Consider the following 23,033-nt stretch of genomic DNA (forward strand, 5'->3'; position numbering starts at 1 on the left):
ATAATTAATCGCAGGGTATATAAGATCTCTCTCTTTCATTATTTTTTTTCCCCCGCAAAGATACACTTTTAAAAGGGGGGATTTTAAATTTTTGGGTTTAAAAATTTTTAATTAGAGGAAAGGTTGGTGTAGGTTTTAAAGAGGGAGTAATAACAAAGAATTAACTATTTAATTAATAATAGAGTCACTATGATATGACAAAAGCCAAACATATTGAATATTCTCATTTACACATTTGTTTAAGATCCCCAATGGGCTTAGCCCATCGGAATTTTGAGCCGGCCCGGGGACCCAACTATTGGAACTAGGTGACGGGCAAAAACGGGGGCTAGCGGAGGGCCCGGGCCCCTTTTCGTCCGACGGCCAACCCCCAATTTTCATTTTCTTTAAATTTTTGAAAACCTATATACGCGTTTTTGCTTTTCTTTCCCAACTTGTTTTAAGAGCCCAAATTTTTTGACAAGAGCAATATCGGTGAGGGAAAAAACAACCCCAAAATGACGGGATCGGGGTTTTCCCCGGATGGGTTTCCGGATGGGCCGAGGGGGGCGATCCGGGTTTCGTCCCTTGGCCAAATTGATGGGGATGATGGGGGGTGGGGGGAAACGGGGGATCCGGGGGGATTTTGGGGCGGGGGAAAGCCAAACGAATGCGGGTGGGGAGTGCGCCCGTCGAGATGATGGGGATGATCCCGGGGATGGGGGGAGGAACCCATTAATTTAATAATTAAAATTTAAAATTACATTAGCTTGAGAGCTAAAAAGGGAAAATTCTCTCTCCTTCTTCTCTCCTCTTTTTCTCCAGCTTGATTGACTTGACGAGCCTTGGTCACCGCAGCCACCCCTAATTCCCAATTCCCCCACTTCAAGCCCTAATTACACCGATTTGAATCTCTCCATCACTGAAGATGTCAAGGCGAACTCTTCCGATCTTCAAAAACCTCCTCTCCGGCGCCGGATCCACCCGATCCGTGACCTACATGCCCCGACCCGGCGACGGAACCCCGCGCCCCGTCACGCTGATCCCCGGCGACGGCGTCGGCCCGCTCGTCACCGGCGCCGTGGAGCAGGTGATGGAGGCTATGCACGCGCCGGTCTACTTCGAGAAGTACGACGTCCACGGCGACATGAAGACGGTGCCGCCGGAGCTGATCGAGTCGATTAAGAAGAACAAGGTGTGCCTCAAGGGCGGGCTCAAGACGCCGGTCGGCGGAGGCGTGAGCTCGCTGAACGTGATGCTGCGGAAGGAGCTCGATCTCTACGCTTCGCTGGTGCACTGCTTTAACCTCAAGGGGCTCCCCACGCGCCACCAGAATGTCGATATTGTTGTGATCCGGGAGAATACCGAGGGAGAGTATGCTGGACTCGAGCACGAGGTTGTTCCTGGAGTCGTTGAGAGCTTGAAGGTGTTTTTTTTGTTTAATTATTTGTTATGTTCATTTCTTTTGTTGATGCAATTTGCTGAATTTTGGAAATAGCTGTGAAATGTCCAGTTTTACTTGGTAGAAGACACAGATCGGATTGGATTTTATGATCGTATGGATAATTTTCTAATATATGTGAATGTAGTGAATGTAGAAATTGAATTTTTCCTCAGTTGTTCACATAGTGTTAGAATCAATGTTTTGCTACTTAGTAGTACTTACACAAGTAACACTAATTTTCTGGATACTGTATGCTTTTTCGATAGTTAGAATCTAGTTCAGAGCTCAGATGATGATCGTATAAAGTAAGAGTCGTAGTCTACATATGTTTGCTGATGCATATAATGTTTCATTTTTTGATGTCCTGTATCATCTCAGATTGTAAAATTTTCCTCACGTGTTAGCATTTTTTGCCGTGTGTTCGGAATATGACTTTAAAATCTTATTTTCTAGCCACTTTTTTTTGGTGCGTTTGCAACTTTTGTATGAATGTGCATGCTTAAGATGACACTGGAAAAGATCTATCGTTCTGATTTCTCTCAAAATGATAGGTGATAACAAAGTTCTGTTCTGAGCGAATAGCAAAGTATGCGTTTGAGTATGCGTATCTGAACAACCGCAAGAAGGTGACTGCTGTGCATAAAGCAAATATCATGAAACTTGCAGATGGTTTGTTTTTGGAATCCTGTCGGGAGATTGCTAGCAAGTACCCTAGTATCCAGTATAATGAGATGATTGTGGATAACTGCTCCATGCAACTCGTTTCAAAGCCAGAGCAGTTTGATGTTATGGTAAGGAAATAAAGTTTTCTGTTTTTCATTTTACTTGGACCATATCACTTTGGCTCAGATGGTACAGTACTTGAATTTCAACGTGAGTTGCATAAGTTGCATGTGTTTTCATATTTTCTTTCTGGTTCAAATTCAAAGCATGAAATTTTCATATCAACATTTACAAAGATGAGATGTCCTTTTTTCTTTGCAAAATTAGGTAATAATTTCCATTTGAAATGTGAACTTGAAGTCGAGGTGCTTGGTTTCAGTTTCACATGAAGATGCATATTAGAGGAGGCTTTGAATAAGACCCTAGTGCATAAAACTTAGACCCTCTATAGTGATGCATAAGCCTTTATCCTTAGTTCTTTTCATGTTATTTATCAGTCAGCCAAACTTCTTTATAGAGAGCCATGCATGAATTTTGTGTTTCTATCATTTATGGTTTCGTTTATTGTTTGAAAAAACTAAGTTGGAGGGAAAATGTGTTTAGGGAAGGAATCTTGGAACTAATCATATTCTCCATCGTTTGTTTCTCTGTTTAGAAATAAGATGTTGGGTTCTGGGGTCAAACTGTATCCTTCAAGTTTCGAACTATGATTTATGATCAACATGATATATTTTCCTCTTGAATTTACTTTTTGTATGCATAATCCTAGTATATCCTTTACTTATATTCAAGTGTTCAGGCTACAGCTCGTTAATCTGCATTTTTTAATTTGTAGGTGACTCCAAATCTCTACGGAAACCTGGTCTCCAATGTAGCTGCTGGTATTGCTGGTGGTACTGGTGTCATGCCTGGAGGTACGCATTATCAGTAAATTTTGCAACTTTCTCCCCTCAATTGCTGAAAATTATGGATGTGAGACATGTTAGGGAGAGCATTTCCGGAACTTGTATTTCTGATTTGACATGTTGATGTTGCTCGTGGGCACTTCACTTACGTCTTATAATTACCATTGATCATGCAAAGTGTGAAATAGAACAAGGGTGATAATAGGTGTGACTGTGCTTCTCTCAGGGAACGTAGGAGCTGATCATGCTATTTTCGAGCAAGGTGCTTCTGCGGGCAATGTAGGAAACGAGAAATTACTAGAGCAAAAGAAGGCCAATCCAGTAGCATTGCTACTCTCTTCCGCCATGATGCTAAGACACTTGCAATTCCCTTCCTTCGCTGACCGACTAGAAACTGCAGTGAAGCGTGTCATATCAGAAGGTAAGTACCGAACAAAGGATCTTGGCGGCGTCAGCACCACCCAAGAAGTTGTAGATGCTGTCATCGCAAATCTCGAATGAATTCCTCTAACATCGATTGCAGGACTTATCTAGAGCTTCGCAAGAAGCCTCGCGCTCGCCCTTCTTGTAATGATCTTTTACATTTTCATATAATTATTTTTTCTGCTCCCCAGAGAAGACCGAGCAAAATAATGATTGTGAGTCGTCGTCTCACGAAGAAAGAAGAATGAGCATTGGGGTTGTACTGGTGTTGCTTTATACCCCAAATTGTGGAAGTTATATGATGTTTTTACTTCTGCATATGCTATACTTGTTAATTGACATGAGGTATAATATTGTTCCATGTCTGGTTTTGCTTATTTTTGAATGAAAATGTCTTTTCAATTTTCATACACTTATCTCTCCTTATGTTTTTCTTCTCCCAACAATATAGCTATATGTAAATGGAGGAGAAGCTAATTTGACATACACATTCTATTAACTCCTGACTCACATTTTATTAAAAAATTAATAACAAAAATAAAACTATATTATTTTCTACCTACTTTCATTTATATTTCTTAAAACTCACATTTTATTAAAAAATTAATAACAAAAATAAAACTATATTATTTTCTACCTACTTTCATTTATATTTCTTAAAACTTAAGCCGAGACAAAGTAAGACAATTAGTCACGAATGAGATTCATGGTGTACTAGAGAGAGTGAAGTGTGGAAGATGAGAAACAAGATACCATTGCAACGTTTTTTACCCTCTGATTTAACTTTGTATTCAACATCCTATAAATAATCAAAAGATTTCACTATTTCAGTTCATGACCATTACAGCAAGAAATTATTTTTGAAACAGTTGACAACCTGCGTCCAAATAAGACAATAAATAAACAACACAATCATAATTTTGCAATTCATTTCTCCTCCAGGCGACGGAGAATGGATTCAGCGAAGCTTTGCTGCCTGCAAATGTAAGGAGTAGAGAGATCAGCAAGATTCTATGCTCAATTAGATGTCTAGGTGTACAGCTCATCGGAAATGTAGTCTACGATCACAAATGAGCAGGTGATCTTTGAGGGGCATTTACGTAATGGCAAATGTTCGTGTTTATAGTTAGTGAACAACCCCGTCCCAAGAAGGGAAACCATTTTTTACTTGATTTCTTGGTGGTGAGCTCATCACACAGTCCACGGGTCAATTGGTTCAACCACCAAGAAATCAAATTAATAGCATTTTCCTTGTAAAAATATTCGTACGAGAATATTCAATCTTCCAGCATCAACACGTAATATTGCAAACGCATAACGATAGTAATCACACGCAAAAGCTTACTTTTGCTCACGATGCTTGGGGCTTGGGCGGGAATATTTCAAATATCCATCCCAGGGCACCTTTTTAAGGCCTGCTCGAACAGAAATAATGTCCCTCACCCTAGAATAAGCATCACACTCATTACATGTCTATCTTTTGTTTGTAACATTGATTGGGAAACTAGAAATGCAATGTAGGGTATAAATTAGAAAACAAATACAAACCTTTCGGCAAATTCAATTGCTGTTTCCCCTGGTTTCAGGTTTTGAGGCTCCAGGTACCATACATCACAAACAACAGCCCAGGAAGTCATAAGCTGTAACAAGTGTGTTGTGAAGGACTGTCTGCAAACAAGATCAATTATGTTTTCAATAGGTGTTTCAACCAATGAAAATTAGCATTTGGGCATCAAGCTTGTAAGAAGTATCATTATCATCAAGAAGCAACAAATTATCATCAGGATTTCATTGAAAGCAAGCTCTGCCATATTAAATTAGAGCATTTCACAGGAGCAAGTTCAGCAACAAGGATGGTTCAGGACACCCCAGGATGAGAGAACTCGTACAATATCAGATGTGACATTTGAAAAAGTGCAATTGCAATAACCAACAGCACCATAACAAAACTTACTTCCGGCTGTTCCAGAAGGCATCCACAAAAATCTTGTTATACTTGACTGCGATTGGACATACAGTGCAGCCAAGTTCAAATGCGCCCTAAACCATAAGAAAATGATAGATAAAATAATGATGATAAACATAAAAAAAATAATTAGGTAATCATCATGCATACATCTCCACAAGCTACTCTCTAATGTATGTAGCAACACCTTATTTTCTTCAAGTGTTATAAAAGAACTTTACTTTGAAAGCTCATATTAAAGTAAGATATGTTTATAGAGGACGGGATGCTATGGTATGGTACAATAAGCATATGCACCACCAAAGGGAGGGACTTCAATTGTTAGACAGCAAACTCAATTTGAAAACTGTAGTAGGCATTTGAATAAGTGAAACCTTCTTAAACATCACAGTGTAGTGATTATTAACACAAGTTCCTTCTGGGAATATAAGAAGAGGATTATTATCAGCACCATGAACATGTTCTCTTAGCCTGATTCAAAAAAAGAAAAGAACGTAAAGAATAAGATGAACAAAACAAAGAGAATAATACAACTCAAAATAAGTAATCTCTTTGTAGGAAAACATACTTTCTTGCAACAATTTCACGATCCTTGGCCTCTGAGCGGTTAAACCAGATACATCCTAGACTTTCCAGAATAGTGCTCTGCAATAGTCCTTGTGTGGGACAACACAAAATGATAAATGAACAATATTAAGGTTAACCTTCACCTGATCGCATCAATTGATCTAATGTAGACTATAGAAAATAAGATCCTTTAGAGAATGCACATTTAAACATTCCAAATAAGTAATAATTTAGAAGGTCTAGCATTTAAAATGATAGGCACATACTGCTCACGATTCATGCAACACCAGAAGAAACTTACCGACCCACCCAGGATGCTTCTGCATAATCACTGCAAATGCAGTCATTTGTTCCAAAACAATGAAGTCAATCATGGATGTGTGGTTAGCAACAAAAACCTGCAAAATAACAATTTAAATTTGATATACTAGATATGACAAAAATCTTAGTTAACTACACAGAAATATTCAGACGATTTAAAACCCCTATGCACAGCCGACCTGCTTAGGCCGCATACTAGGACGTGGACCATGGTACTTGACAACTCCAGTCCATGATGCCACAAAGAAACTGCAAATCAGCTCCACAAGACCTCTCTGAAGCATAAGCAAAACAACAAAAACAGTTAAAGACTTAAGTAACGTCACTGGGGTAGTTTTCTTATCTTTGTGACAAAATACCAGATCAGTCATAGTACTCATAATTAACAAGTTATGTGTCCCAAACAGCATTATAACCCCCTTTCCTCTTTGAACTCAAAGTTCTACCAAGCTACTGCAAAGTAATACTGTACTAGGTGTTATCATGATTTCCAGGATACAAAGAGGAACATGAAGATAACCTACCCAAGTCATAGAAGTATTAACACAGCAAGAGAAAAGAATAATAAAGCAGTCAGGCCTATATAGTCTCAAAGAGATTTAACCAATCATACCTCTAATCTTTTTCTCAACTTCTCCTGCCCTGTTAACAGGAAATGCACAGGAAAATAGCAAGAGAGGAATACAATCCATCCTAGCGTCAACACCATTACCCTGCATTGAAATGACATGAATCAAGATGTGCATGAAAGGCAAAAAAAGCATATTGCAATAAATCACGTAAGAAGAAAAAAGACTATATTTTTCTTGACTACTAATAATAAATGATAGATCATGTAAGGACACCACAGGATATAAAGCAAGATTGTCAGATGAAAAATTTATAATCTTGCATTATAACAGAAGAGTAGGATCAGTCATTGGTAATCTTTTCAAGACAATGATAAGAAGGCACATATGCATAGGCAAAACATTCACCTTAATGGGAACAGAATCATATATCTGACAACAACTCCCAAGCACCACAAAGGAAACAAGTATATATTCCAGTTCCATGGTTCCGGGGGATTCGACTTGAAACATCTCGTGAAAGAATCCTGTAGTGCAGCAATAATGATAAGCCACAGTAATAGTAGAAACAATAAAGAATTGATGTTTATGTTTCTTCAGAGGTTATACCGCCACAACATAACCAACACTTACCAAAAATGGGCGACAATACCAAGGCTTGTAACTTGTAAGCACCAATGGAAAATCATAACCAATTAAATAGCACATTTATAAGCACGCAATTGGATTCAAGTTATACACTCAGATTCTCAAAGGAACAATTGCCAAAAACTGAAGAGCAGCATATAAAAAACTGAAAAAATGATGAATTAATTGGGGCAATAAAATCATTAGACCTCTAATTAAACAGATTAGCATTCCGCCAGTGAAGAGAAGAAGCTTACGTCGACAATGGCGCCAGCTGCCTCGGTGAGAGTTGGCGAAATATCGAGCAAATCGCGCCTGAATTCGATGAAATTGAAGGCCTCAGACGCGTTTGTGATACGCAAATATTCATATTATGGCATGCAGGTATGAAATCGAGAGAGGGAAAGGAATTACAAGCGGAGCTCGCCATGGGGCTCTTGGATGGATCCGGAGGGGAGATAGTCCTCGATGTTAGGGCGATCCAAATCCAATTCGGAGCTCGATGTGTTGAGCTTATTCATCCTCTCCTCCTTCTGCTGCGGAAACACGCGTTGGTGTGTGTGAATTTGCGATTGTTATTCACACAGCCGCAATCTGCAAATGCAAATCATGAGAGAGATAGAAGAGAGAGGGAGAGGGAGAGATTCAAAGGCCACGTGGCATCTGGATTTTATCATTTTTGGTGGGCTGCATTATGACTTGGTCAAATTGTGACAAGCCCAATAATAAAACTGAAGCCCCAATGTAATTTGGGCTTTTGGAGCTGATGTGTTTAGCATAAGGAATTTAAATTATGGGTTATATACAGATTCATTAATCCAATAATACATCCGTCCGCAAAAGTAATCCGTTTATGGATGTCACGAGTTTTAATGTATATCAGTTAAGCATAGGAGATGAAAAGAAAAAATGATGAAATATGAGAGAGAGTAGGAAAAGGTGATGAGAAAATTTGTACACATAAAAACGAGACTAATTTTGGTGCACGGGCCAAATTGTAAAATTGGGACTATCATAGTATAACATTCATTCTTTCCAATTTAATTAGCTAGTTTTGATTTGAGGTCTGTTTTAGCTAAGTGGATGAAAAAAAATAGTGGAATGAAACTGAAGTGTGACAAAGGCCGTCCCACGAGGGCCTTTTCTCTTGCATACGCTGAAGCTTTGAAGTGGAAGTATTTCTCACGTCTTCGGTCGTGGGCGTTCCGAGTTTTTTTTTTAAAAAAAATAAACTCCTATATGAAGGAGAAAATTACAACTGATGTCAAGAAGACTTGGACTCGGCACCTCATACAATAATGTCTAAGCTCCTCGCCAAGTTTGTGGCAAAAGTCTTGCCGGTTTCGCACGCGATCGTAAGTTGTTACATGCGGATTCATTTGGAGCTAGGGAGAAGAGAATTTAAAATTCAAATGTTTAGCTAAAAATATTAAAATATTAAAAAATGAAAAAATAATTAAATTATGCAGGTGATAAAAGTACTGATAATAAATGGAGCATTAAAGTCTAATTAGAGCCATGACGAATTTTGTTGGAGCTAGATGGCTAGGATGATTAATCATGTGGACGACATATCCTAGATTGTGTGGTTTTAAACAATTAAAATTATGAACTTTAATCTTACTAATCATACATTATAATTTATAACATGCCCATTTTACCCCATGATTTGTCATAATATTTTCAAGTTTAATGTACCCAAATTGTATATACAATAACTTATCCCACATCGAAAACAGGGAGAAGTCTATGGTTATTTATAAATGAAAAAACGAAGTAGAGAAATTGCCGGGTTCGGTTGCGCGAGCCTATCACCTAAGCAGGGGCATTAAGGCGGGATAGAAGGTTGATGTCGCGCTAGCTAAAAGATAATGAGGGGATCGATCTATCCGGGCTCGTGCCCAACTTTGGACGGAGATCTCTCATCGAGAATCTAATTTGGTTAGTCCGTTCCCTCTGGGACGGGTTTAAGGAGAGTCGGGGCAGTCGAATCTGTTCCCTGAGCTTGATTTGATCGGGCTCAGGCCCGTTTGTGGGGAGGCCTGTCGTTCATGGCTGCACGCGGCTGTGTTCAGTGACATGCTGGCTTGACAGAGCAGCATGGGCGCGCAACACCTAATGTTTGGGGTCCTTGTTAGTTCACGAGCCTGAGTTAGGTCCGATCCTGTTATAGTTAGCCCGACCTTCAATCGAACCTCGACCTTTTGTCTTTTTTAATGGTTTTCCCTTTTACATTATAATTTACAGTACTATCTAAAATGGAATAGAAACAATACTTGGTGCATTAATTTAATAAATATATAGAACAATTGTAGAAATAGATTCAACATAGTGGCATGAAATTGGGTGTGAGAATGTCTAGTGGCCACAAATTGTCTTGGTTGAGGGTCCAGTCCATGTTCAAGGCGGTGTTGCAGCTCCACCCTTCAAACTTCACATCCTCGAAATCGGAGAACATGGAAAAATCCGATGACGGGGTTGGGGAAGTGACGGTCTTGCTCTCCTCCTCCATGGTGGCTCTCTGCTCCAGCACCTTCAACGGCGTCGCCTTCCGGTATATCTTGCACAACACTATCTCCTGCATTTGCAACAAACAAATCAACAAAGTGATTTCTAATACACGAACTTTCAATTAATCCCTATAAATATAGTACTAGTATAAAATTGAGATAATTTCCTGGTTTCGCCTCTGGGCATAGGCACATGACGACATCGTTTAGTATACCAACAATGGAAGCATTTTAGGGTTCATTTTATTATTAATTTGGAGGGAAATTTTTTGGGTTATTGTCCATTTAACTCTTAAGTATTTTAGGTGTTACGAAAGTTGGGACGCATTTAGTGCTTATCACCTGTGGTAAGGTGCACGCATCTGGCAAACGGAACTCATTCATCACCCAATCGGTCTTTCTCCCTCTTGGCGCCCTCCCCTCGTAGAAAACAAGTGTTTTCTTCACTCCCGACACCTTCCTCGGATCCAACGAGCTCAGGATTCTTCTATCAGAGCCGGTCGCCTTCCAGAAGCCGTGTTCTGTGGTCCGGTTAGGCCTGCCTCCGCTGCCGTGCTTCCTTTCCCGAGGCACGAAAAAGTACCATTCTCTCTCTCCATTCATTCTTGCCACTCCTGTTTCATTAATGGATAATTCATTATGCACTCACATATTTTTAAAATATCTTTCGCGGTTTATTTGATCATTTTTCTTTTTTAGGGCCGTGACTTAATCTTGTGTTCGCCACTGGATATATTTACCTGGCAATTCTCTAGGATGATGCTTGTAGATGTTGAGGAAGCCGATGATGTCGCCGTGGAGTTTGTTGCCAGAGAGCATTCTCCGGAGGTAGAAGTTGAGAAGCTCCTCCTCGGTGGGGTGGAAGCGGAATCCGGGGAGATCGACCTCGTGAGACGGGGATGGTGATGATGATGGTGGCGGTGACGGTGATTCGTCCATGGATTTAATTTAATGATGAAGGCAGCTCGGATGATTATAGGGTGTTTTCTTGATGCTGTAATAACTTCAGACACAATATGTTGTGTGAGTGTGTGGAAACATGGTACATTTGGGGATTATATTTATAGACAGTGGATGTGACCATGATGGCACGTCTAAATGTGTGTTTGTGTGTGTGTGTGAGAGAGAGAGAGTTCATGGTATTGATTGAGAAGAAGGGCAATCTCTGTTTGAGAAAGAATTGCTACCTTGACTTCTACACGCGGTTTTTGGAGTACTAAATGTTGAAGCCTTCTTCCTTTCACTTTCTCATATGGGTCCATAGAACAGTATTCCCTCGGTCCCGCCTTAAATGAGACGCTCCGGGCACGAAAATTTTAGGAAGTACTCCCTCCGTCCCGCTTAAGATGACACGTTTTCCTTTTTAGTTTGTCCCAACTAAGATGACACATTTCCTTTTTTGGTAACTTTCTCTCTCCAATTAACACACTCAACCACTTTTTCTCACTCCTATTAAAATATCCGATCTTTCTTTATCTCTCTACTTTAATACTTACACCCACCTTCTCTCTCTTCAATTAAACACTTTAACCAATAACTCCTAAAATCCCGTGTCGGCTAAGCAATGTGTCATCTTAGCCGGGACGGAGGGAGTATTGTTTAGCAGTAAAAGTAAAAGTTGGGGAAAAAATAAAGTAGGAGAAATAAAAAGTATGAAAGATAAAAAAAACCGTTGAGTTTGCCAAAAAAAAATGCATCACTTTAGTTGGGATGGTCCAAAAATTTTTTAATCACTTGAGGTGGGACGGATGAAGTAACTTTTATGTCGGAGGCTATTCTGATACTATCAAAGATTTTACGAGGGTTAGATACGATCTGATTCATTGAACTGTACTTCTGATCACATTCGACGACACATTTGGCTCGAGAATAGGGCTTGTTCTGATATCCTCTTAAACTTTGCATCGATTTGGTACCCTTTTATTAATTGTAACATATCTGGCTTGAGTATGGAGTCCTCTGATATTATATTAGATTATACATAGACTATGTATAATCTGAACATTGAAATGTATTTGATACGTGAATGATAGATCAATTAAGCGAGTAAGACGTCTCTCTTTCAATCAAAACATTAACGCTTTGAGTACCTATAAAATCAGGTATAGTCTAATCAAAATTATTCAATGGAACCTTAAAATCTTACAGTGAAGTTTCCTTAAGTGATTTTTTTATTCCAACTAATGGGACTTTGAATTGGTCATCGTAGGAAATCCCACTATATAGTGGACTCAAAATTACTTTTCACACTAGAGACTTCTCAAATGACAAATCACTATAATCAATCTATGAAAGTATGTATTGCAAACATATTGTAGAGAGGGAGAGAAAACTAACCAACTGAGGAAATTTGTAATCAATAAAACGCGTAGTTATCATAATGGTATAAGGAATTGATGCAAATCACTTATTTTTTAAGTTATCACATCAATTGACTTGGAAATTTAAGTCTTCCCTCAAAGGTGGGCCCATTTCGCGACTCATTACCAGCTTTGATGATTTATTGTCACCGCCATGAGGACCTAATTTTCCTTTAGAATCTATCGATAATGTCATGGTTGTCCTCTCGATCTGCATAATTTCTTCGAAGAAGACTTCAACGTTGCCATTTTGGAATTTTGAAAAAAAATTTATGTTGTGAAAATTACAATTAAAACAAAACATTTTGCTTTTCCCATTCGTTCACTTCAGACTTCAAAAGCATTTCATAATAAAATTTTGTTTAACTTTGAACTAAAACTAGGAATTTTGTAATTTTATGCATGTTGGATAATATTGGACAAAACACTTAGTAGTATGACCCACCACGATTCATATGCCCTTTCCTTTTCAATTTGAACAAGTCTTAGAAGAATTAGCTAGAATTAGCAAAATCAAACTTCATTTATTTTTTGTAACAAATTTCCTTCCATGTATGGACTTAGAAACACCCGTTAACATGATATTATGCTTAAGCCTAATGTATTGTTGGAGGAGATGACAAGACATAAGTGATCATGTTTCCTCGCATATGACTAAACATACTGAGATTTACAAGTGAACTATCCTACATATAGCGAGTCATTCCCGTTATTATCAATTAATTTTGGAATGAAACTGTCGTATCACTTATGCGTTAACTAACACACATATGGCCAATGGGGAGGGATTTTGGACTGATAGTTATGATGCCAACAAAAAATCTTTGTTTGTGCAAAGAAAATAAAAGGAAAATGTTAATGGAGACAATAAGGAAATGTACATATAGTCGTCACTAGTGTAATTTCTAGGAGTCTGCATTCATATTATAATTCCTTTGATTAATAATTATATTATCATAGTAACTATTTATAGTAGTATCTCTCTAGCTAGCAGATTTCTTATGAAGTTCGTCGAACATCCCATGTTGTCAGTGACATATCGCCAAATCATTGCCAGACTTTTTAAAATAATATTTATATTTTAATTAATTCTGAAAGCTCTGTCTGAACAAAAATTGCTTTGGATCGAAAGGTTAAGCATAATTCATTTAATCCACTAGAGCACTACGTAATGATGAAGAAATAATTAGATGATTTGAGTGACGAAAAGAAATGTACATCAATTAGTGATATTCTACGCACTTTCAAATGCAATATTAGCGATAGCCAAAATTTTGACGTTGGGGGCGTTGGTATTTGGCAGCGGCATCTCTCTCAGCAACGGCATTGGTGGTTGTCGGCTGCGAGAGAGAGATGGGTAATGACTCATAAGAGAGAAACTATAGGATCGGTGAAAGAAGCTCGAGATGCGGTGAGTTGAAGCAGCAATATCCACATTGAAAGAAGCTGCAAGTGAGATAGAGTGAAACGAGAGAGACAACTGTGAATGCAGCAGAGATATTGTCGGACAAATAGTGGAAGTAGGAACTTAGGGATTCGAACAAGTTTTAGTAATTTGCAAGAAAGAAAAACATGATTCAAAAAAGGGAAAATCAACAATGGATACAAATAACTTAAGAAAATTTATTAATAAATTTTAAAATTAGCAAAATACTCTCGATATTATCCGAAATTGCTAGGAGGCCCATGCCCCCGATCTCAAAACCCTCGAGTTCACACAGCTGCCCAAGATGTCTGAAGAGGAGTACGGCCTGACTTTTAGAGGCCCGAGATATCTTCATGGACTACGTCATCAGCCTCATCCGGGAAGGCCGGGATGGAGATTTACATCGAGCTTTGCTTGAGTCGTTTGCCAGAAGCTGCTGCCTTGTCTCATAAGTACGCAAGCAAAACACTAGTGTGGACGCCTCATGATCACGAAAAGCTTGCAATATATGATCATGTATCGATATAAAGGAGATCAACTAGCACAAGGTATCGAACACCTAAATACCAATCAACAATTGATCATCACCATAAAGGCGATACGGATTGTAAAATGCAGACAACACATACCATTTTCAAAACCCTTAGCAACAACGCATTTCAGACCCCTCGTCTCTAACATTAACCCAGTCTCACAAGCACAAGAGTAAAATAACCACCTCATGATCACGGAAAGCTTGCAGTATATGATCATGTATTGATAAATATCTTCTTTATCCTATAGACAGAGTGTGGCCACATGTCGGTGTTTCGAGCATACAAACAAGAGTGTGCCATTTCAACTTCGGCGGTTTGAGCCAAAAAATTCTTTGTAACAATGAATTTTAAGGTCCTCGTCTCTAACATCAACCCAGTCTCACTAGCACGCGAATAATATAAGCAAAACACCGCGAAAAGCTTGCAGTATATGATCATGTATTGATATTATATAACATAAAAGTGAACTTGAAGACAGGGTGTGGCCACATGTTGGTGTTTCGAGTAAACAAAAACGAGTGTACCATTTCAACTTAGGCGATTCGAGCCACGTTTACCAGCCTGTTCCGAAGCCTCCCTCGACCAGCATTGCCTTGTCTTTGACCTGCCAAACTTCCCCACTCATTTAAGGATCTTGTTTCCCAGCTATCAATGCATCCACCTCCTTGAAAAAGATTCATCATCCCCATTCTTGTGGCTCTCAGCAATTCCTCCCTTTTTTCCCCCAAATCCCACATGGCCTTGTAGCCCTAATCACCACAATTCACAAAAGCCAAAATTCAATGCACTGTCTGCAAATTCCCCAATATATAAACCCCAATCCATCAAATCCAAACACATAACAACACCAATCAATCGAGAATTCAATCAATCAATCAATCCATCAACAAAAAAGCAAAACCCTAAATTTCTCGAATTCGATGATGATCAAAATCGACGTGGCAAGGAAATGGAGGGAAATTGCAGCCCTAGGAAGGAAACGCATCTCTTACCCGGAGAAGATCGATCGATCCGCGGAGGTGGCGGAGAAGGGGCATTTCGTGGTGTATGCGAGCGACGGAGTTCGATTCTCGTTCCCGATCGGTTATCTCAGCTGCCTTATCTTCAGGGAGCTGCTGAGGATGTCTGAGGAGGAATTTGGGCATCCCAGAAACGGACCGATCACATTGCCCTGCGATTCGCAGGTGTTGAGATATGTCGCGTCTTTGATGGAGAAGAATGCAGCTGAAGAAGTGGGGAAAGCTTTCTTGCTGTCAATGGCGGATTGTAGATGCTCATCGCCTTACTATTTACAGCAACAACAGCAATGTCAGCACATTTTGTTAGCTTGTTGCTGAGATTATTTAAAAATTTTCAGTGATTTTCGAATTCGTAGTGTAGATTTTGTGTTTGAGGAAATGCTAACATGGAGAGGAGATCGCATTTTCATGATAAAAAGTCTATAATTAATAATCCTTTTATTCATCATTTTTTCAATACCTTTATATGGCAACCAACATCAAACTATATTGGCAATCATTTTCTGGTCTTTATTTTTGAAATATCGAATTGCATTAAAATGCTGGATACACGTAAATATAGGAACGTGATCAAATGAAAACTCTAAATATTGCACTACCTCCGTCTCACATAATTTGGGACACTTTGACCAGGCGTGAATTTTAAGAAATCTAATGGAAAGTGAGTTGAAAGAGTTGGTGAGATGTGGGTCCTACTTTTAAAGTATTAGTTTTATAATAAAATGTGAGTAGGAATGAGTTAGTTGAATATGAGGTCCACTATCAAAAATGGTAAAAGTAAAATGTATCAAATTATATGGGACGGTTTAAAATGGAATATTGGGTCAAATTATGTGGGACGGAGGGAGTACAAACTAAAAATTATGATCTGGACTATTAAAAAATGTCAACAGATCAAAAAAACATTAATAGGAAAATGTGGGGAATTACAAATTACATACAAAATGTTTCACCAATGTTTCAATTGAGTATAAAATGTTTTAAGTTAACAAATACTATACAAATAATTTGATTATATTCCATCTAAAATCACTAACACCATTACTTTTTTTTTTCTACAAAATTATGCCCTAAAAAATAATATTATTTCTCTAAATAATACCTTATGCATTGCTATATGGGCATTTTATCAAGCAATGAATTCACATTTAACTTTCAGCTAATATTTGTAGCTAATTTTAGAGTCGAAAGGATGAAAAATAAGAAAAAGTAACGATGTTAGTGATTTTTAGATGGAATGTACTAATTTGAAACACTAATCAAACTTTTTGTATGATATTTGTTACCTTAAAACATTTTGCACTCAATTGAAACATTGGTGAAACATTTTGTATGTAAGGTGTACTTATCTCGGGAAATGTCAACATAATTTCAACGGTAGCCAATGATAGATGCTGTGTTGATACTGAGTTGATATTAAATTCTTGAAATTTTACAATGTGTTGATATTGTATTGAAGCAGTGTTGAAGCTGTGTTGAGGAGTTTTGAGTTTATATCATACTTCCTCCGTCCATGAATAAGAATCCCGTTCACTTTTTTACACTTGTTTTATAAAAATGATATAATAAATAGTTAAAGTGGAGAAATGATAAAATAAGGTAGAGAATAATGTAGACTAGACTCTTATCTACATTATTCTTTATCTACTTTATCACTTCTCCACTTTAACTATTTATAATTATTTTTACAAAACAAGTATAAAAAAGTGAACGAGACTCTTATTCGTGGATGGAGGGTATAAGTTTGCATTTTATCCCTACCCCATGAACGATACTCTTATTCTTTACACTTGCATTTTATGTCTCATTCTTTACTATTCCATATTCAATTCACTTTTCCCATCTAGGACTGCTGCAATAATGATGGGAATATTTGAACAAGAACAATTTGTCAAAATTATTTTTTAGCCTTTTATATTGTATTGATAGCACACTCCAGATAAGATATAGATAACGTTCTTAATCCATATGCGTGAAACAAACTCCAAAAAATATATAGATAGTCTTATCTATAAGCATGTAAAACACATTTGAGATCAATTAACTATATTTTTTCCATTTCTTAAGACTCATTCCGATCTTAAATAAGACAATTAATGACGAGTAGTTGCTAGTGAACAAAAGGCATATTTGCGTCACTCCATAAAAATAAATTGTGCCAGAAATTTCTGAAGTTTTATTCATTTAAGGAACTTTTTTCATTTTATTACTATTTCCTTTTCATTTTCCTCTTACAATTTTAAATAAACAGAAACACAGTATTCTATAAGGAAGTTTTACTTTTATTTTATTAAATTTGTATGAAAGAATGTTTTTGAGAATATAAAAAAATAACCCTAAAGAAAATCTAAGATTATTTTTATTTTAAAATACATACTCCCTCCATCCACGAATAGGAGTTCTGTTTTTCCATTTTGATCCGTCCGCGAATAGGAGTTACGGTTCATGATTACTATATAAACGGTAAAGAGGTCTCACATTCCATTAACTCATTCCGCTCACATATTACTTAAAACTAATATATACAAGTGAGACTTATATTCCACTAACTTTCTTCTACCTATTTTTCTTAACATTTCTTAAAATTCGTACTGGAATAAAATGAGACTCTTATCTGCGGACGGAGGGAGTACTAAGTAAGAGACGTGAAGATAAGAGAAAAATAACTGAAGAGATAAAATAGAAAAGTAAAAAAAGTATCATAAACAAATTAAAACTTTAGTCCAATTTGTTTTCACTAAATTTGTTGACTATAAATAATGAAATAATAGAAAGAGTATTATTCACCAATTCTTTTCCAAAAAAAAGAAAAGAAAAAAAACATGAGCTCCTCTAATTTTTATTCAACTAAGAATGCCATGGTCTTTTTTTATTAAATTGATTATTGATAATTTCAACTAATTATTTTAGACTACAATTACTACATAAGAGTAGATAAAATAAAACTTAGCTCTTTGAATTATTTAAGATTATGTGCATGTTAATGAATTTTAATTATTTTTAATTGTCAATTTTGTATTGCACTTAAAATAACATATTCTTCTATATATAGCTTTAAGATTGAAAAATCAATATTCCATCTAATAAATTGAACTACTTTAATTTTATATACATATATTGTATAAGTATAATGTTTATATATATTTTTACCTAAGTTATTTCACTATTAATATTAAATATAGTACAATGATTTAAAATATTACAAATAAGTAAAACTAAACGTAAATAATTAATAGAAATAGAACATTAATATCATTAAGATATTTTTATTTTGAAATTAAAATTATAGGGAATATCTTTTTTGGTACATCAGCTATTCGAATTTTTCAAATTACATACTTTAATGAAAATGAGAGGGTAAATAAATCGAATTGCCCTTCATGGCCTTAAGGGTACTTTGGTAATGAAAATATTGAAAATAACAAAAAAGTAGTTGAATTGATATTAACTTATAGTTGATGGACACAGACCAAATTTGCTCATTTGGGATAGTTGATGTACTAAAATAGATGTTCCCTCTAAATATTAATTGTAATTAGATATTGTTGAATTTTTGTATATTTCAAATGAAACTTTATTTTAAACTATTAAGATTTTGAATTGAATTTATAAATTTATATAGCAAATAAAACCAAAATCAAACTATATTGGCAGTCATTTTCTAGTCTTTATTTGCATTAAAATACTGGATGCACGTGAATATGTAAATAAACTAAAAAATAGTAATCTTAAATCTCATCTCATTCTTTACTATTCCATATTCAACATCAAACGCATCTGATCTTGCTGCAATAATAATTGAAAAAGAACAATTTGTCCAAATTATTTGCTAGCTTTTTGTTGATTTCATTTAACTGTATTGATTTTATTCCTAATCCATAAACATGTAAATCACACTCCGGATAAGATATAGATAATGTTTGTAATCCATAACATAAACAAAATCCTCTTTGCAGTTGCTAGTGAACTAAATGCATACTATTTGCTTTACTCCATAAAAATAAATTTTGCCAGAAGTCACTAGACTAAAGTTTTATTCATTCAAGGAACTTTTTCATTTTAGTATACTATTTATCCTCTTTCAATTCTAAATAAACAGAAACACAATAATACTCTATAAGGAAGTTTAGTTTTATTTTTAAAGGAATGTGATTAAATGCAAACCCTAAGTATTGTACAAATTCTAAACTATGATCTGGACTATTAAAAAATGTCAATAGATGACAAAATAGTAGAAACAGAAAATGTCAACACAGTGTCAACGGTTGATGCTGTGTTGACATTTTCTGTTGCTACTATTTTATCATGTGTTAATATTTTTTAATGGTCCAGATCATAGTTTGGAGTTTGTACAATATATGAGTTTGCATTATATACCCTAAATGTTACTGAGAAGAATATAAAAAAAAAAATCCCTAAAGAAAATCTAAGAATATTTTTTATTTTAAAAAACATACTACTAAGAAAGAGATGAGAAGATAAGTGAATAATAATTGAAGAGATCAAATAGAAAGTAAAATTTGTGGTTCACTTTACTATAAATATTGCAACAATAAAAAGAGCAATATTGTATCCAAAAAAGGAAAAAAAAAAATGAGCTCCCCTAAGCAAGAGCTCCTAGACTCCGAAGCCCATGTTTGGAACCACCTCTTCAACTACATCAACTCCATGTCTCTAAAATGCGCCATCCAACTGGCCATCGACGCCCACGGCCCGGCCCCGATGCCCCTCTCCCGCCTCTCCATCCCCCCCTCCAAAACCCCCGCCCTCCGCCGCCTCATGCGCCTCCTCTCCCACTCCAAATTCTTCCAAATAGTCAAAGTCAACAACTCCCCCAGTGAGGAGGTAGAGGAATCCTACCTCTCGATGGGACGCGATGTTCGAGACCGAGCACGGGGCCACGTTCTGGGAGTAGGCGGAGGGCGACGGGCTGTTCAACGAGGGGATGGCGAGCGACGCCGGGTTCGAGGGGGTCGGGACGGCGGAGTTTCCGGGGTGGTGCTGGACCTGCCGAGGGTGGTGGAGGGATTGGAAGGGGCTGAGAATGTGAGGTTTGTTGGTGGGGATATGTTTGAGTCCATTCCTAAGGCTGATGCGGTTTTCAGGATTTATTTATTTATTTATTTTATGTGTTAATTCATTTGATAATTTTTTATGATGTATTTTGGTAGTTGTTAGAGTTTGACATAAGAAGAAAAATAATTGAATTATTATTAGTTAATCAAACTTACTGTATATAACAAATACATAGATATTAATTTTGCTGTGTCAATAAAAAACGAGACTATTTTTCTGCCCTTCCCCAAATATATTTTAGCTCTTTTTAAAATTTTATATTCTTCTCTATTTGATGAAATTTTTTAATTTTAATTGTCTAGAATTTTCGACTATAGACATCTCTCTAATCTCCTAACACTATTCCAATATATTTTTTCTCCATTAATCTCCTACTTTTTATTAAAACTAATATCAACATTTTTTATTATTGGAATATATTTGAAATTGGACACAAGGTGACTGTATATTATTGTATTGGGGTAATAGTCCCTAATTTCACAAACCTTGGTTGAAATTTTGTAATTTTTCATGAATTTAAAATTTGGTCGCTAATATCATTAACTTTTGAGTTTAATATCGAATTTTCCACGAGTTCAATTTTTTTCCATAAATTGAATTCGACACAGCACGTTGGATCAAACGTCAACATAAGCAACGACATTGCTTTTAATTGTTTCGAAACACATCGTTTTGTGACATACTTCAGTTAAAAATTTTCTCCCAATTTTCACCAAAATTTAACATCGTGAGCACATGCATGAGTTCATGATTTGTAGACGATATAATTCAGATTTTAAGTTTGTGGTAAAATACCAACTTTACGCTTTTAGGAACTAATAGCCCTATTGTATTTGCAACAGTGGGTGTTGCACGATTGGAGTGAGGATGATTGTGTGAAAATACTTAAAAATTGCAAAGAAGCCATAAGCCCTAAGGGTGGTAAGGTGATTCTTGTTGAATTGGTTGTCGAGGATCGCGAGGAAGACGACGAAGCAACGGAAACTCAACTTCTCTTTGATTTGAAGATGATGGCTGTGATCAACGGCAAAGAGAGGACCGAGAAAGAGTGGGCTTCGCTGCTGCCTTCGGAGACTATAAAATTACTCCTGCCTTAGGCTTGAGATCTGTCATTCAGGTTTTCCCATGATTCCTTTCTAGAAAAAAGTAATATGGCGTAACGCTGTTTTGTGTGTTAAGTTGGATGAAAAATAAAGTATGAGATATAATAAATTAAGAGAGAATACCGGTATTTTTCTTTTTAGAACTGTGTTACTTTAAATGAGCATTCCGAAAAAGAAAACGTATTACTTTGATTGAGATAGCGAGAGTATTTCATATGTTTACAGCAGTGTTTTAAAAACTAGACTAGTAAGCGGGTCAACAAAATTAGCGTTTCATGGTTTAACTGGTCTAATCAGTTAACCTATTGAGGCCAGACCAAAATACTGTAGCAAATATGAAATATGTATACACATTCGGAATAAAAAAATAATCTAGAATATTATAAACAATAGAAGACATTATACAACACATAATATAAACTCTAGTTTACTATAAAGAGGAAATGCATGTAAAAAGACTATATTGTATTATTGTTCTCTCAAATGAATAGGAGTACTAACTAATCCCACATCGCTCATTCACGATAATGATTAGTGGGATAGGCAATATCAAAGTAAATTAATTTGATTTGTTAAACTTGGGGCAATGACGCAGTTAGTGAAGTTCTAATCGAGACACGTCTATTGCTGGTTGAAAACTATTTCCAAACGTTACCCCTCTTTGGTCTGGGCTTGATTTGTGCTGTCGAGAATTTTTCGAAGGGCTCCAATTTTGGGTTAGGCCCTACAATTTTGATCGACTCTTGGATATTCCCTAATAGTATTATATAAAAGCTCATGTCATCTACTCATATTATTTTTACAGAATATATTTCATCATCACAATTTTGGAGATATTCCTACATCATTAGCATCAAATGAGGTTTCGATTGGCTCCTTCCCCAGACCAAGGGAGACCAGCTCACAAAGTCGTGAAAGAACCAATGTTCCAAAATATTAATCTATTAAAAGAAAGCTTATGCTCGTATATAAATCAGGACTCTGTTATCTTACACAATCGATATATACTACTACCTCCGTCCCTGAAAATTTGTCTCATTTCACTTTTTACCATTTTTTATAGTTGACCCCATATTCTACTAATTCATTTCTACTCATATAATATATAAAAGTAGGACCTACGATCCACTAACTTTTTCAACTCACTTTCCATTACATTTCTTAAAATCCAAAGTGAGACAAATTTTAGTGGACGGAGGTAGTAGTATAAGACAAATTTCATAGACATAAATCCTATTATATCATTTGTTTTGTCTTGTATTGTTCTATTAGCAGTCACAATCATTTGTTATAAAGCTCTAACTCTATTATAGTGAATCAAATCGATTCCACACATTCATGCAAAGTCAGGAAAACATCAAAATCTAGACACTTAATAGTTCATACCGCCAAACAACTCATTGATCTTTGGTATTAGAGAAAACTTTAACTCCTTTGGCCACAGCAAACACTACTTAACCACAAAAAACACTATAAATACTTCCAACATGCACACAAACAAGTTCTACCACAAGTAAAGTAAAGCTAGCAATACACCTT

General features: G+C 36.5%; 5 protein-coding genes and 1 non-coding gene across 7 annotated transcripts; 4 read left to right on the forward strand and 2 right to left on the reverse strand.

Moving 5' to 3' along the window:
* The first annotated feature begins 767 nt into the window (after window positions 1–767).
* On the forward strand, window positions 768–3,826 carry LOC125215383 (isocitrate dehydrogenase [NAD] regulatory subunit 1, mitochondrial). 2 transcript variants are annotated; one of them, XM_048116786.1, is made up of 4 exons: window positions 768–1,375; window positions 1,975–2,214; window positions 2,922–3,000; window positions 3,218–3,826. In XM_048116786.1, exons 1-4 carry the CDS (start codon window positions 908–910, stop codon window positions 3,490–3,492), a joined length of 1,062 nt encoding a protein of 353 aa, XP_047972743.1. In that variant the 5' UTR covers window positions 768–907; the 3' UTR covers window positions 3,493–3,826. The 2 variants fall into 2 exon arrangements, with proteins under 2 accessions (XP_047972743.1, XP_047972742.1); XM_048116785.1 differs by having other exon boundaries at window positions 770–1,405.
* A 338-nt stretch (window positions 3,827–4,164) lies between these two features.
* On the reverse strand, window positions 4,165–8,098 carry LOC125209693 (glycerol-3-phosphate acyltransferase 9). The gene is made up of 12 exons (XM_048109279.1): window positions 7,879–8,098; window positions 7,722–7,779; window positions 7,246–7,364; window positions 6,882–6,981; window positions 6,448–6,543; window positions 6,249–6,345; window positions 5,949–6,036; window positions 5,755–5,851; window positions 5,369–5,454; window positions 4,963–5,082; window positions 4,760–4,858; window positions 4,165–4,390 (listed from the first exon to the last, which is right to left on the reverse strand). Exons 1-12 carry the CDS (start codon window positions 7,983–7,985, stop codon window positions 4,342–4,344), a joined length of 1,116 nt encoding a protein of 371 aa, XP_047965236.1. The 5' UTR covers window positions 7,986–8,098; the 3' UTR covers window positions 4,165–4,341.
* Window positions 8,099–9,728: 1,630 nt separating this feature from the next.
* LOC125215374 (NAC domain-containing protein 6-like) lies at window positions 9,729–11,037 on the reverse strand. Its single transcript, XM_048116776.1, has 3 exons — window positions 10,715–11,037; window positions 10,317–10,588; window positions 9,729–10,042 (listed from the first exon to the last, which is right to left on the reverse strand). Exons 1-3 carry the CDS (start codon window positions 10,911–10,913, stop codon window positions 9,788–9,790), a joined length of 726 nt encoding a protein of 241 aa, XP_047972733.1. The 5' UTR covers window positions 10,914–11,037; the 3' UTR covers window positions 9,729–9,787.
* Window positions 11,038–15,070: 4,033 nt separating this feature from the next.
* LOC125215375 (auxin-responsive protein SAUR68-like) lies at window positions 15,071–15,758 on the forward strand. Its single transcript, XM_048116777.1, has one exon. The coding sequence runs from the start codon at window positions 15,217–15,219 to the stop codon at window positions 15,631–15,633; it is 417 nt and encodes a 138-aa protein (XP_047972734.1). The 5' UTR covers window positions 15,071–15,216; the 3' UTR covers window positions 15,634–15,758.
* A 4,078-nt stretch (window positions 15,759–19,836) lies between these two features.
* On the forward strand, window positions 19,837–21,509 carry LOC125211271 (8-hydroxyquercetin 8-O-methyltransferase-like). Its single transcript, XM_048110998.1, has 2 exons — window positions 19,837–20,422; window positions 21,232–21,509. The coding sequence occupies exons 1-2, from the start codon at window positions 19,909–19,911 to the stop codon at window positions 21,486–21,488; spliced, it is 771 nt and encodes a 256-aa protein (XP_047966955.1). The 5' UTR covers window positions 19,837–19,908; the 3' UTR covers window positions 21,489–21,509.
* A 553-nt stretch (window positions 21,510–22,062) lies between these two features.
* Window positions 22,063–22,218, forward strand: LOC125217288. The gene has a single exon (XR_007175702.1). It is a non-coding gene; the product is annotated as a U4 spliceosomal RNA (small nuclear RNA).
* Window positions 22,219–23,033: the final 815 nt, after the last annotated feature.

Source organism: Salvia hispanica, chromosome 3 (genome assembly GCF_023119035.1).
Source record: "Salvia hispanica cultivar TCC Black 2014 chromosome 3, UniMelb_Shisp_WGS_1.0, whole genome shotgun sequence".
Classification (NCBI taxonomy): domain Eukaryota; kingdom Viridiplantae; phylum Streptophyta; class Magnoliopsida; order Lamiales; family Lamiaceae; genus Salvia; species Salvia hispanica.

Bases quoted from the DNA above. Each gene is read 5' to 3' on its own strand.
- LOC125215383 (XM_048116785.1), top strand. From the start codon at position 908: ATGTCAAGGCGAACTCTTCCGATCTTCAAAAACCTCCTCTCCGGCGCC. The intron at 1,406-1,974 runs GTGTTTTTTTTG...TCAAAATGATAG, and splicing joins GAGTCGTTGAGAGCTTGAAG to GTGATAACAAAGTTCTGTTC. The intron at 2,215-2,921 runs GTAAGGAAATAA...TTTAATTTGTAG, and splicing joins CAGAGCAGTTTGATGTTATG to GTGACTCCAAATCTCTACGG.
- LOC125209693 (XM_048109279.1), bottom strand. From the start codon at position 7,985: ATGAATAAGCTCAACACATCGAGCTCCGAATTGGATTTGGATCGCCCT. The intron at 6,346-6,447 runs GTCGGCTGTGCA...GTTATTTTGCAG, and splicing joins CTAGTATGCGGCCTAAGCAG to GTTTTTGTTGCTAACCACAC. The intron at 5,852-5,948 runs GTATGTTTTCCT...TTTTTGAATCAG, and splicing joins CGTGAAATTGTTGCAAGAAA to GCTAAGAGAACATGTTCATG.
- LOC125215374 (XM_048116776.1), bottom strand. From the start codon at position 10,913: ATGGACGAATCACCGTCACCGCCACCATCATCATCACCATCCCCGTCT. The intron at 10,589-10,714 runs GTAAATATATCC...TTAATGAAACAG, and splicing joins TCATCCTAGAGAATTGCCAG to GAGTGGCAAGAATGAATGGA. The intron at 10,043-10,316 runs GTGATAAGCACT...TTGCAAATGCAG, and splicing joins ATGCGTGCACCTTACCACAG to GAGATAGTGTTGTGCAAGAT.
- LOC125215375 (XM_048116777.1), top strand. From the start codon at position 15,217: ATGATGATCAAAATCGACGTGGCAAGGAAATGGAGGGAAATTGCAGCC.
- LOC125211271 (XM_048110998.1), top strand. From the start codon at position 19,909: ATGAGCTCCCCTAAGCAAGAGCTCCTAGACTCCGAAGCCCATGTTTGG. The intron at 20,423-21,231 runs TTTATTTATTTA...TGTATTTGCAAC, and splicing joins GGCTGATGCGGTTTTCAGGA to AGTGGGTGTTGCACGATTGG.